This window comes from Pelmatolapia mariae, unplaced genomic scaffold, assembly GCF_036321145.2.
Source record: "Pelmatolapia mariae isolate MD_Pm_ZW unplaced genomic scaffold, Pm_UMD_F_2 NODE_ptg000731l+_length_34837_cov_1, whole genome shotgun sequence".
Classification (NCBI taxonomy): Eukaryota; Metazoa; Chordata; class Actinopteri; order Cichliformes; family Cichlidae; genus Pelmatolapia; species Pelmatolapia mariae.
In genome coordinates this window covers 1-13,307 of record NW_027052408.1, presented here as the reverse complement: position 1 = coordinate 13,307, position 13,307 = coordinate 1, and the positions used below count along the sequence as shown (strand labels likewise).

At 36.9% G+C, this 13,307-nt stretch overlaps 1 protein-coding gene across 1 annotated transcript; it reads right to left on the bottom strand.

Moving 5' to 3' along the window:
• Positions 1–383: 383 nt before the first annotated feature.
• LOC134623536 (uncharacterized) lies at positions 384–12,821 on the bottom strand. The gene is made up of 17 exons (XM_063468627.1): positions 12,746–12,821; positions 12,184–12,252; positions 11,759–11,880; positions 11,581–11,641; positions 11,285–11,437; positions 10,529–10,585; positions 10,342–10,416; positions 8,611–8,667; positions 8,430–8,504; positions 5,968–6,024; positions 5,781–5,855; positions 4,223–4,279; positions 4,036–4,110; positions 3,821–3,889; positions 1,783–1,854; positions 1,026–1,217; positions 384–673 (listed from the first exon to the last, which is right to left on the bottom strand). Exons 2-17 carry the CDS (start codon positions 12,242–12,244, stop codon positions 459–461), a joined length of 1,473 nt encoding a protein of 490 aa, XP_063324697.1. The 5' UTR covers positions 12,245–12,252; positions 12,746–12,821; the 3' UTR covers positions 384–458.
• Positions 12,822–13,307: the final 486 nt, after the last annotated feature.

Genomic DNA, 13,307 nt, shown 5'->3' with positions numbered 1-13,307 from the left:
AGACATGAACATGTACATAGGTAAAGAAATACTAAAAATACTAATCACCAGACCTTTTTGTTTTCCCAAAAAAAAAAAAAAAAAAAGATTCCCACGCACCATAAAATGCTCATTTGTGGTTTTTGTTTTTTTCACTTGTATTAGATAAAGTCCTGACTGGTGTACAACCACACAAAAACTACGGTAATATGTCATGTCATGTTTTCACATGACAATAACTCTTTTAGATTTGAACTGATGATAAACACACAGACAGTACAGATGGAGACAAATCAAGATAAACTGTACTTGTTTTATACTGTTTCTTCTATTTTAAAGCTGAAGCTGACACAAGCTATTATAGTTTCTTTTACTTGTAGTTGCAGGCATTATACTTTCATTGTTTATTTTTTTTTTGTTGAATTTTGAAACCAGGAAAATGGCAAACTGAACCAACTCTGAGTATCTCCACTTGTACTTTAAGTTATGTCAACACCGTATTTCAGTAATTCTGTTCGTATCTTGGAGACGGCATCATTATTTTCCTGACACGACAGTAATCCATTGAACTTCTCATGGTAGAAAACATGAACACACAAAACGACCTTACAAGATTCCTTCCATGTTTTCACTGAGGGTACAGGTTTGGCTTCATATGTGTGATGCATCACAACCAGTATGACAGGTTTATCACCTGCAGTAAAGAAAACAAAAAACCCCCAGCTGATTAAGTATAACTAATAATGAGGTGTCATCACAAACAACATAAGATTAAGGATCATAGAGCCTCATATTTTCGTTAACCACATAAATATTAGCTGTCATTCATGTGGATTTATCAGTTTGACTTTTAAAATCTTCATTTCTTTTAATTTTGTTTGTATGTTATATAACCTTGGAAAAAGTCAAAATAAAAAGTAATTAAAAACAATCATCATTAGGTACTTTAAGTTCATATTCTCAACCCCCAAAATGTAAATCATTAAAAATTTGATTGAGAATTTTTCCTCTAAAACATGGATGACCAATTAAATTCCTTCTCTTACCTGTGATTTTGGCCGTGGCTGCCTCAACATCTGTCCCCATACGTGAAACAACAGGACAGAAGACAATGATGACCTCACCATCCTCCTGACTGAGCAAATTCAAAACTGTATCCCTGCTTGAAGTCGTTAATCTGTCCAGTAGCTGCTTATGGGCATCAAAGGTTACTCCGCTGACGACCATCTTGAACGTCACTGTGATTTTAAAAATAATTGAACAAGATAACAACACAGTAGAGTGAAATTAGACTATCTGGAATACAGTGAAAAAAGAGCATCATTCAGTGAGTGGAAAGAATTTATTAAAATAGCATAAAACAACCCCCCCAAACTTGAAAATTACTGGAGTGAATAAGACACCTTTCTGAGTCTTTTTATATAAATTCTTCAATTTAACAGATTCATATTTTTTAAGCATTTTGGGTCACCCTAATGTAAAATAAATATGTTATAAAATGCTAGAAAACAATATATGCACTTGGGAAATTACACATTTTACAATATGCAACTAAAATTAAATAAGTGGTTCATGGCTAATTTTAAGGATTTATTTTTCAATACAATTCTTTGAGTTTTAAAAGCATTCATTTATAGAGGAGAAGTAAAACATAAAGATTCTACCCTAGAGTAATCTAGAGTCAGATTTTAGATTTTTTTCAACATATAATAAGTGAATACTGAATTCTATTCCAACTGGAGTTGTAAACCTTAACACCAAGTGACACAGCCTTATAATTAAGGAGTGCAGAGGTAAATTTACCTTGTCTTTTCTGTGGCTGGACATGAATGGAAACAGAGAGCCTAGAAAGACTCCAGCTCCTTCTACTGCAATCTGACAGTCACGTGAAACAGCAGTAAAGAATTAGAAAAACATGCAAGTCAATCGAGCATAAAGTTTAAAGAGTTAGATTAGTTAGATTGTTTTTATGGGGGGTTACTTTTTTGGCTACTAAGGAACTTCACTGGACCGGAGGCAACTAAAGAGTTTGACAAATAACCTGTTATATACAGTGCTGTAATACATTTACTCCAAATTTAAAAAGACAAACTTAAAAATGTATTTACAAATCATATTAACAGAAAATAAATATGGGGCATTTTGATCACTTCCAACATTATGCAACAGTCTGTGAGTGCAAAACCTCAGAAAGAACAGAATAAGAGTTTGCAGGTATTTGTGGAAGGCACGATGAAATGACTGAAGGTGAAGAGAAAATCTATCCTATAAGTGGCAATAATGTCATGAGAGACCACAAATTTTAAAAACTAATAATGTATTTATTTTATGAATGACATTCAACAGCATTTTAATTATTGACAAAAAGGTTTATTATCCCTTTTAATTTGTCAATGCCATAGGCAGAATGGCATGTTAAGTGTCTGTGAAAATTCCTCAGTCATCCAGTTCATCGTGGCAAGAAAAGCGTCTGGACTTCTTTACGTTTCTTGAAGATGTTTCACCTCTCATCCGAGGAGTTTCTTCAGTTCTAAGGTCAAATGGTGGAGAGTCTCAGATTTAAGCCCTATGGTAGTGTCTCCCAAGAGGGACATGGACCCCCTAATGATCCTCTACCTAATCACACAAGTCAAGGTGTGAAAACGGGTGTAGGTCACAGTCAGCCAAGTTTCGGGTGAGCTCATTGGGAAACCTAGCCCTACCCTATCGTGTGATTTCCTGAGATCAAAAGGCCCAGGATGTGAGTGGGAATTAAGGCGTCTGGGAAGGGATCTCAAAACTGGATTATAGATGGCAGACAGTTGGTGTCGTAAGCCACCGCCTCTGTTTAAAAATGGTCGTTCACAGTGGACATAGATGGCTTCTTTCACTCCTTCGACAATGGCATGTTAACTGAGACTTCATATCTTTGTTATTTCCATTCTGTGGATTCATGTAAAAATAATGTTTTAAAAGCAACCAAGACTGAGCCATGGTCCAGTATTCTGTCCCAGCCATGGCTTATGCAAATACAGCCTAAATACCATATTTTCCCCACTACAGGGCGCACTTGAAATCCTTTAATTTTCTCAAAAATCGACAGTGCGCCTTATAATCTGCTGCACTTTATGTATGAATTCTGGTTGTGCTTACTAAACTCGAACCGATTTTATGTGGTACATGGCGCTCAAAAACCTGTCAAAAAATGTTTTAGTATGACTTTGGTAAGCTATGAACCTGCACTGCTTAATGGATTGTCAGAGCATTACGGCTACTGTAGTCAGGAGTACTCTGGGTCCAAGACTCCGTCAACTTCAGGTCTTAAAGTCAAACGAACACTGTGGCATCCCTGAGAGTTAAAAACTGTCTAAATTTTTTCATCTTTAATAAAATGATCAGAGTTCCTGCTTTACCAGGTGTAACAATTAAGTTTAACATGCAGGCATCCATGAAAACAGAATTTATTAAATTTAACAGAGTTAGAAGTTAGCAGGAAGCTAAACCACATGAGTTGTGAATTCGCATACAAGAGTAAACACCACTAAAATCCTTACACTTACGTTAAGTTGAAGTGTGCTACCCTCTGTTAAAGCTTTGAATCCACACTCATGAACTAAAGACACGTTAATATTAGGCTGATAATACAAATTCAGTTCATTATAATTCAATTTGTGGTTCTGTAGATTTTTCCTTGTTAGTTTGCAGCATAAACAGTAGTCCAGATGTTTCTGACACCTATACTTAATGGATCTAATAAACATTCACATAAAACAGCATTAAAATGTAATAATAGCCATACATAGCTCCATATGCATGTGTCTGTGTGTCACTGAAATGTAAAGTAAAAAAAGGTGAGATTTACCTTGTTGTACTTGTGAAGGGTCACTAGTTTGGCTATTGTGGCGCTTCGCTGGACTACTTGAGAAAGAACCTGTTGGGTACAATGGCATAACATATTTACAAGGAATTTTTAAAAAAGTTTCCAACTTTACATATTGAATATTTCCTGGAGTTGGATACCTCAACACCTGGTCAGTAATACAACCTTACATTCTAACAATGAAGAGCTAAATTTACCTGGTCTTTTCTCTGGATGGTCTGGAGTGCAGGTAGGAGAGGGTGGGGACATCATTCCACTACTGGCAATTATATCTAATAAACATTCACGTAAAACAGCATTAAAATGCAATAATAGCCATACATAGCTCCATATGCATGTGTCTGTGTGACATTGGAGTGTAAAGTAAAAGAAAGTGAAATTTACCTTGTTGTATTTGTGGAGGGTCACCAGTTTGGCTGTTGTCACTACTTGACAAAGATCCTGTTGAGCACAAGGCCATAACACATTTACAAGAAATAAAAAACAAAAATCTTATGAATGTATCTAAAAATCTTAACTGTACTCTAGTAATAATCAGTGTTGGGCAAATTACTCTAAAAAAGTAATTAACTATAGTTACTAGTTACTTCTTCAAAAAAGTAGCTGAGTTAGTAACTGAGTTACAATATTCTAAAAGTAATTAATTACTTGAAAAGTAACTATTGCGTTACTTTAAAAAAACGTTTAACCCTCTGGGGTCCAGTTTATAATTGGCCATTTTTGACTACTTTTGATTTGACCTCTACATTTCACCTTTAAAAACTATGTACTTTGCCTTGTTTGGTATCATTCTTTTCAGCACAACCTCAAATGTCTGAATTTACAGTTATGTTTTCATTTTGACATACTGTATTAACAAAATTGATCTAAAACCAGACAAAAAACATAAAATCCGAGTAGAAAAAGTTATATTTTTTACTGTAACAACTACTGAGGTCAGACGCTGATATTGGACAAGAAGGCCCAGCTCACAATCTCCACTCTAATTGTTCCCACAGGTGTTCTGTTGGGTTGAAGTCAGAACTCTGTACGGGCCAGTCAAGTTCTTCCACACCAAACTGGCTAATCCACATCTTTATGGACTTTGCTTTGTGCAGTGGTGTGCTGTCATGTTGGAGCAGGAAGGGGCCCTCCCCAAACTGTTCCAACAAAGTTGGGAGAATGAAATGATCCAAAATGTCTTGGTTTGCTAAAACATTAAGATTAAATGTCACTAGAACTAAGGGACCAAGCCCAACTCCTGAAAAAAAACAAACCCCACACCATAATCCCCCGCTCCACCAAACTTTACAGCATCTAACAGTTTGCATTACACTCAGAGGAGTAAAGCTTGGATCTAGCTGCTTGGCTATGGAAATCCATCCCATGAAGCTCTGTATGCACTGTTCTTTGAACTAATCTGAAGTCTGTAGCCATTGACTCTGCAGGAAGTTGGCAACCTCTTTGAACTATGAACATCCGCTAAACCTACTCCATGATTTTACATAGTCTACCAGTTGGTGGCTGAGTTGCTGTCATTCTCAATCATTTCCACTTTGTTGTAATACCACTAAAAGTTGACTGTGGAACATTTAGCAGCGAGAAAATTTTATGACTGCACTTGTCAGACAGCAGGCATCTATTCACGATACCATGCTGGAATTCACAGAGCTCCTGAGAGCGACACATTTTTTCAGAAATGTCTGTAGAAGCAGTCTGCATGACTAGGTGCTTGATTTTATACACCTGTGACCATGGAAGTGATTAGAACACCTGAATTCAATCATCTGGATGGGTGAGTGAATACCTTGGGCAATATAGTGTGTATAAGAGTGTACTGAGTTAGATTTTTGAGGTTTTTGTACATATAATGAGTGAATATTGAATATTGGCTGGAGTTGAAAACCATAACACCTGGTCAGTAATACAACCTTACATTCTAACAATGAAGAGCTAAATTTACCTGATCTTTTCTCTGGATGGTCTCGAGTGGAGGTAGGAGAGGGTGGGGACATCACTGCACTACTGGCAGTTATATCTAATAAACATTCACGTAAAACAGCATTCAAATTTAATAATAGCCATACATAGCTCCATATGCATGTGTCTGTGTGACATTGGAGTGTAAAGTAAAAGAAAGTGAACTTTACCTTGTTGTATTTGTGGAGGGTCACCAGTTTGGCTGTTGTCACTACTTGACAAAGAACCTGTTGAATACAAGGCCATAACACATTTACAAGAAATAAAAAAACAAATCTTAAGAATGTATCTAAAAATCTTAACTGTACTGTAGTAACAATTTACCATATAGTCATATACCATAGTTATATACTATATGTAAGGGGTTTCTGAAAATCTATCCTATGAATGACAACATAGCAGAATTTCGACAGACTTTTCCTTTTCCATGTGTTTGTGAGTCATGTACAAAATGTAACATTTGAAAGCAGACTGTGAACGTAACACCAGCGGATTTTGTGGCAGGAACATAAATCAGATATAATTTCACAAATGTCTGCTGTTTTTATGAACAATTCTAACCAGTGAGAAATACATAAAATCAACTGAAGGTAAGCCCACAGCGTTTCAATTACTGACTAAAATAATGGATGCCTGTTAATCTGTCCAAGACATGGACAGAATGACATGTTAATTGAGACTTCATGTCTGTGTGCCATATCTATCTATCTATCTATCTATCTATCTATCTATCTATCTATCTATCTATCTACATATATATATATATATATATATATATATATATATAGCACATTTTAGCCTAAATGTTTAGGAGTGTTTATGGGAATTTTTGAGCATTCTTCCGGAAACACATTTGTGAGGTCAGACGCTGAAGTTGGACAAGAAGGCCCAGCTCACAGTCTCCACTCTAATTGTTCCCACAGGTGTTCTGTTGGGTTGAAGTCAGAACTCTGTACGGGCCAGTCAAGTTCTTCCACACCAAACTGGCTAACCCACATCTTTATGGACTTTGCTTTGTGCACTGGTGTGCTGTCATGTTGGAGCAGGAAGGGGCCCTCCCCAAACTGTTCCAACAAAGTTGGGAGAATGAAATGATCCAAAATGTCTTGGTTTGCTAAAACATTAAGATTAAATGTCACTAGAACTAAGGGACCAAGCCCAACTCCTGAAAAAAACCCCCACACCATAATCCCCCGCTCCACCAAACTTTACAGCATCTAACACTTTGCATTACACTCAGAGGAGTAAAGCTTGGATCTAGCTGCTTGGCTATGGAAATCCATCCCATGAAGCTCTGTATGCACTGTTCTTTGAACTAATCTGAAGTCTGTAGCCATTGACTCTGCAGAAAGTTGGCAACATCTTTGAACTATGAACATCCGCTAAACCTGCTCTGTGATTTTACATAGCCTACCACTTGGTGGCTGAGTTGCTGTCATTCTCAATCATTTCCACTTTGTTGTAATACCACTAAAAGTTGACTCTGGAACATTTAGCAGTAGGGCTGCCACGATTAGTCGACTAGTCACGATTACGTCGACTATCAAAATCGTTGACGACTAATTTAATAGTCGACGTGTCGTTTGAAGCTTTGTACGATCCCAAAAGACGCAGGAGTAAGTAGTAGGATTTAAGAGTGTAATAACGGACTGAAACAGAAGATGGCAGCACTGCATGTACAAGGATGCCAGCTGCCGTTAAACCCCGAAGAAGAAGAAGCTGTGTCCCAGAATTCATAGCGCGGCCCAGCGTGGCCCTGCTCAGTTTCCAACAATGGTGGCAGCTAGTTAGTTTTAAAGATTACTCTTATTACTCTTTCTGGGTCACAAAATAAACGTTTAACATATTTTCAGGCGAGAATGTAGCTGAGTACACCTCAAATATCTGCTCAGTTTATCAAGACACCACATATTTTCAAAAGCGCCCCGACGTTTTCGGAGACGTCTGTTACCCACCAGCTCGATAGCTAGCCGGGGTTCAAGGCTCACTAGAGCCGGTGAGAACACCAGACTCCCGGCAAATCGTTTTCAAACCCACCGCCGTCTTTATCTACTCAGGTTAAACATACATAAGTCACTTAGATAACTTAAAAAATGTTATTGTTTGGCTTTTTTCAGTATTTTATTTGTTCCTGAGTAAATCGGCTTGACTGAGATTAAAGTTATAGTTTTTACACAGCTGAATAAACGTCAAGCAGACAACTGATTATCAGAAGTGTGAGATGCTCGAGAATATACTCCGGTGTCCCGTTATATTTTAGATAGCAAGGAGTTTATTAAACTTCACCGAAACAATCTGCAAATTTCATTAAAATTCAATAAACTATCATCTTGTCTTTATTTTTAGTTAGCACATACCTTAAACACTTAAAGCTGTAAGCTAATGATAGTTATATAAGAGCAGATGCATGCTGATGCAATAAGCTGTAGGTTGTACGTCTAATGGATGCATGATCTGATTAGATGACTAATCGCAAAAATAATCGGTGACTAGTTGACTATCAAAATAATCGTTTGTGGCAGCCCTATTTAGCAGCGAAAAAATTTTACGACTGCACTTGTCAGACAGCAGGCATCTATTCACGATACCATGCTGGAATTCACAGAGCTCTACAGTGAAGAGCTAAATTTACCTGATCTTTTCTCTGGATGGTCTGGAGTGCAGGTAGGAGAGGGTGGGGACATCATTCCACTACTGGCAGTTATATCTAATAAACATTCACATAAAACAGCATTAAAATGTAATAATAGCCATACATAGCTCCATATGCATGTGTCTGTGTGACATGTAAAGTAAAAGAAAGTGAAATTTACCTTGTTGTATTTGTGGAGGGTCACCAGTTTGGCTGTTGTCACTACTTGACAAAGATCCTGTTGAGTACAAGGGCATAACACATTTACAAGAAATAAAAAACAAATCTTAAGAATGTATCTAAAAATCTTAACAGTACTCTAGTAATAATCAGTGTTGGGCAAATTACTCTGAAAAAGTAATTAATTAGAGTTACTAGTTACTTCTTCAAAAAAAGTAACTGAGTTAGTAACTGAGTTACAATATTCTAAAAGTAATTAATTACTTGAAAAGTAACTATTGCGTTACTTTAAAAAAACGTTTAACCCTCTGGGGTCCAGTTTATAATTGGCCATTTTTGACTACTTTTGATTTGACCTCGACATTTCACCTTTAAAAACTATGTACTTTGCCTTGTTTGGTATCATTCTTTTCAGCACAACCTCAAATGTCTGAATTTACAGTTATGTTTTCATTTTGACATACTGTATTAACAAAATTGATCTAAAACTAGACAAAAAACATAAGATCCGAGTAGAAAAAGTGATATTTTTTACTGTAACAACCACAAACATTTTTCTGCTGTCTCTCTCTCTCTCTCTCTCTCTCGCCGTCACTCCTAAAACTTCCCCCTCTTCCTAAACAACCAAATTTCATGTTGCCATATCATTTTTTGATTGGCTGACATGGTACAGTTTTCCACCAACACGAACGGGCTGTTTTTTGTGTTGTTTTTTTTTTTGGTCATAAGCAGAGAGTGCTTGCTAGTGCTGTCCTTAGACAGTAAACGTGATGAAACTATTGAGGAAAAAACGCCGCGTATATATTGTTTATCATGACTCTGGTTTTACGTGGCCTATCAACACAATTTATAAACTGGTATATATCACCTTGTTGCTTTGTAATATTCAAGTGGTCATGTGACTGGCTTACCACGACTACTTTATTCTTCCTCAGTCAAACAGCAGCACTCATGCGATTGTTTTGCCCCCTTAGCTCCAGGTGTTGTGCCAAAAAGTGATTGTCTGCCAGAAAGTGATTGCCGCGCAGCTGCATAAAGCTGTTGCGCCCAGATTACTTACAGCTACTTCTGTGCAACTGATATAAGGTGAGGCAAGCTGAAGACAGCTTCAACCGTCTGTTTGTTGAAAAATACTAAAGCAACCGCAAAGCATTTTCTTGTTAGTAATGGTAACGGTGTTGTAACAATAGGAATAGTAATTAGTTAGATTACTTGTTACTGAAAAAAGTAACGCCGTTATTCCCATCACTGGTAATAATTTACCATATAGTCATATACCATAGTTATATACTATATGTAAGGGGTTTCTGCAAATCATTTACACTTTGTTGTAATACCACTAAAAGTTGACTCTGGAACATTTAGCAGCAAGAAAATTTTATGACTGCACTTGTCAGACAGCAGGCATCTATTCACGATACCATGCTGGAATTCACAGAGCTCCTGAGAGCGACACATTTTTTCAAAAATGTCTGTGGAAGCAGTCTGCATGGCTAGGTGCTTGATTTTATACACCTGTGACCATGGAAGTGATTACAACACCTCAATTCAATCATCTGGATGGGTGAGTGAATACCTTTGGCAATATAGTGTGTATAAGAGTGTATTGAGTTAGATTTTTGAGATTTTTGTACATATAATAAGTGAATATTGAATATTGGCTGGAGTTGAAAACCATAACACCTGGTCAGTAATACAACCTTACATTCTAACAATGAAGAGCTAAATTTACCTGATCTTTTCTCTGGATGGTCTCGAGTGGAGGTAGGAGAGGGTGGGGACATCACTGCACTACTGGCAGTTATACCTAATAAACATTCACGTAAAACAGCATTCAAATTTAATAATAGCCTTACATAGCTCCATATGCATGTGTCTGTGTGACATTGGAGTGTAAAGTAAAAGAAAGTGAAATTTACCTTGTTGTATTTGTGGAGGGTCACCAGTTTGGCTGTTGTCACTACTTGACAAAGAACCTGTTGAGTACAAGGCCATAACACATTTACAAGAAATAAAAAACAAATCTTAAGAATGTATCTAAAAATCTTAACTGTACTGTAGTAACAATTTACCATATAGTCATATACCATAGTTATATACTATATGTAAGGGGTTTCTGAAAATCTATCCTATGAATGGCAACATAGCAGAATTTCGACAGACTTTTCCTTTTCCATGTGTTTGTGAGTCATGTACAAAATTTAACATTTGAAAGCAGACTGTGAACGTAACACCAGCGGATTTTGTGGCAGGAACATAAATCAGATATAATTTCACAAATGTCTGCTGTTTTTATGAACAATTCTAACCAGTGAGAAATACATAAAATCAACTGAAGGTAAGCCCACATCATTTGAATTACTGATTAAAACAATGAATGCCTAATCTGTCAAGACCTGGACAGAATGACATGTTAATTGAAACTTCATGTCTCTGTTATTTCCATTCTGTGGATTCATGTAAAAATAGATGCTAAAGCAAACAAGACTGAGCCGTGGTCATATTCCATTCAGTATTGAAGACACTGCTTATGCATATTCAGCCTAAATAGACTGGATCATACAAAAAGCTTTACTTACATTAGGTTAAAGTTTGCTACCTTCTATTATTGCTTTGAATCTGCACTCATGAAATTAAGACACATTAATATTAGCCTTTAAAAAATGGATTAAAACCTTTGTCCTGGTCCTGCAATGGTTGAGATTTCCTGAAGTCCTCCAGTAGATTAATATGTGCATCAAGGAAATCTTGCACTTTATTCACTTGGATCTTCATTTCCTTCAACATTTTCAGGTAATTGGTCAAGACTCCATTTTCGGTTAAGGGATCTGGATGGAAAGTTTAAGGTTATGTATAAGAATCTGCATATCATATTTTAAAACTGCCCAAAACATCCTAAATGCATCCATCCATCTTTTTTCTTCCGCTTATCCAAATCCATCAAATGGAAAAGTAGTAGGCCTGTACTTACCCCTGAGAGATTCATGTGGGATGAAGTCCTTGAATTCTTTTATGAGGACATCAATTGGTTTCTGAAACAAAGAAAAATAAATAAAAGTGTTTATTGTCCAAATGTGACTTTTAAATATGTGTTACACACCTCCACCTGAGTCTCTCTCCTCTCGGTTATACACAGCTTGCTTGCTTACCTGCGTGTGTACTATATCAAAGATTTCCCTTATCCGTTTGAAATTTTCAACTCCAGGGAACAGCTCACCCGCTTCTTGTGGAGTCAGTAACTGGAGATCTGAGTCAGCTCTCAAACCTGCGTCTGAAAGATCAGATCTGTTAATGATCAAATAGTCTCCTGATTATACAAATTGAAGTTATTATCGTTCATTGTTGTGATTTGGCGCCGTATAAATAAAATTGAATTCAATTGAAATAACATTCAATTTGTGGTTCTGTTGATTTTTTTCTTGTTAGTTTGCGGCATAAACGACAGTCCAGTGGTTTCTGACACCTGGACTACCGCTGCAACAATGAAGCCCACTTACTGTAATATATTTATGTATATATACATATATTTATTCTGATAGTGTAGGATTAATATTCTCAAAACACTGCCACTTACGTTCCAGTACAGAGGCTGCTGCTCCATCCTTGCGTCTTATTTCCTTAAGCAAAATATCCATGATTTCATCTGCAGAAAAGAAGAAAAAAAAAATCAGAGAATACGGAGGTTGGACATTTCTCATACTGTATAGTTCCTGTTTCTGTTCTTCTGTTGGCTCATTATGACATCTGAACAACATGGAAACAGACCTGCTGTATAAGCTGAGCCTGCAGGAGCAAAAGAGAAGATGCTAGGATGAAAAAAAAAAACCCCAAATACTTTCAGATGTAGATATTGTTGATCGTGTTGTCAGTCTAGCCTAGCTTGATCACAAAAACGCCCACCATTTACAGTCAAAGGAACTGGACTGACTGAACTGTTTGGTCACGCAATGAAGTGGCAGGTGCTCTAAGCAAGTCATAAAATATCCAAAGTCATGCACTCTGTAAAGGTACATGTAATTTTTACACTAATTTATATACATATACATGTATATATATATATATATATATATATATATATATATATATATATATATATATATATATATATATTATATATGTATTAAAAAACAAATCACCCGCTCTGCCCAGCAGACGGTCTATCCTTCAAGCTCAGGTCCTCTACCAGAGGCCTGGGAGCTTGAGGGCCCTGAGCTGTTCCTAGGACTGCCCTCTTTCTGGACAGAGATCTCCAATGTTGTTCCCGGGATCTGCTGGAGCCACTCGGCTAGTTTGGGAGTCACCGCACCTAGTGCTCCGATTACCACTGGAACCACTGTTACCTTCACCTCCAGATTTTCTCGAGCTCTTCTCTGAGCCCCTGGTATTTCTCGAGCTTCTCGTGATCCTCCTTTCTGATGTTGCTGTCATTGGGAACCGTTGCATCTATATGGCTGTCTTCTTCTTATATATATATATATATATATATGTATATATATATATCTTGCAGATTTAAATCCACAAGATGTAGTGTTCATGGGAATTTTTGTGCATTCTTCCAGAAACACATTGTGAGGTCAGACACTGATGTTGACGAGAAGCCTGATTCCCAGTCTCCACTCTAATTAATTCAAAGTGTACTGTAGGGTTGAGGTCAGAACTCTGTACAGGCCAGTCAAGTTCTTCTCATCAAACTGGCTA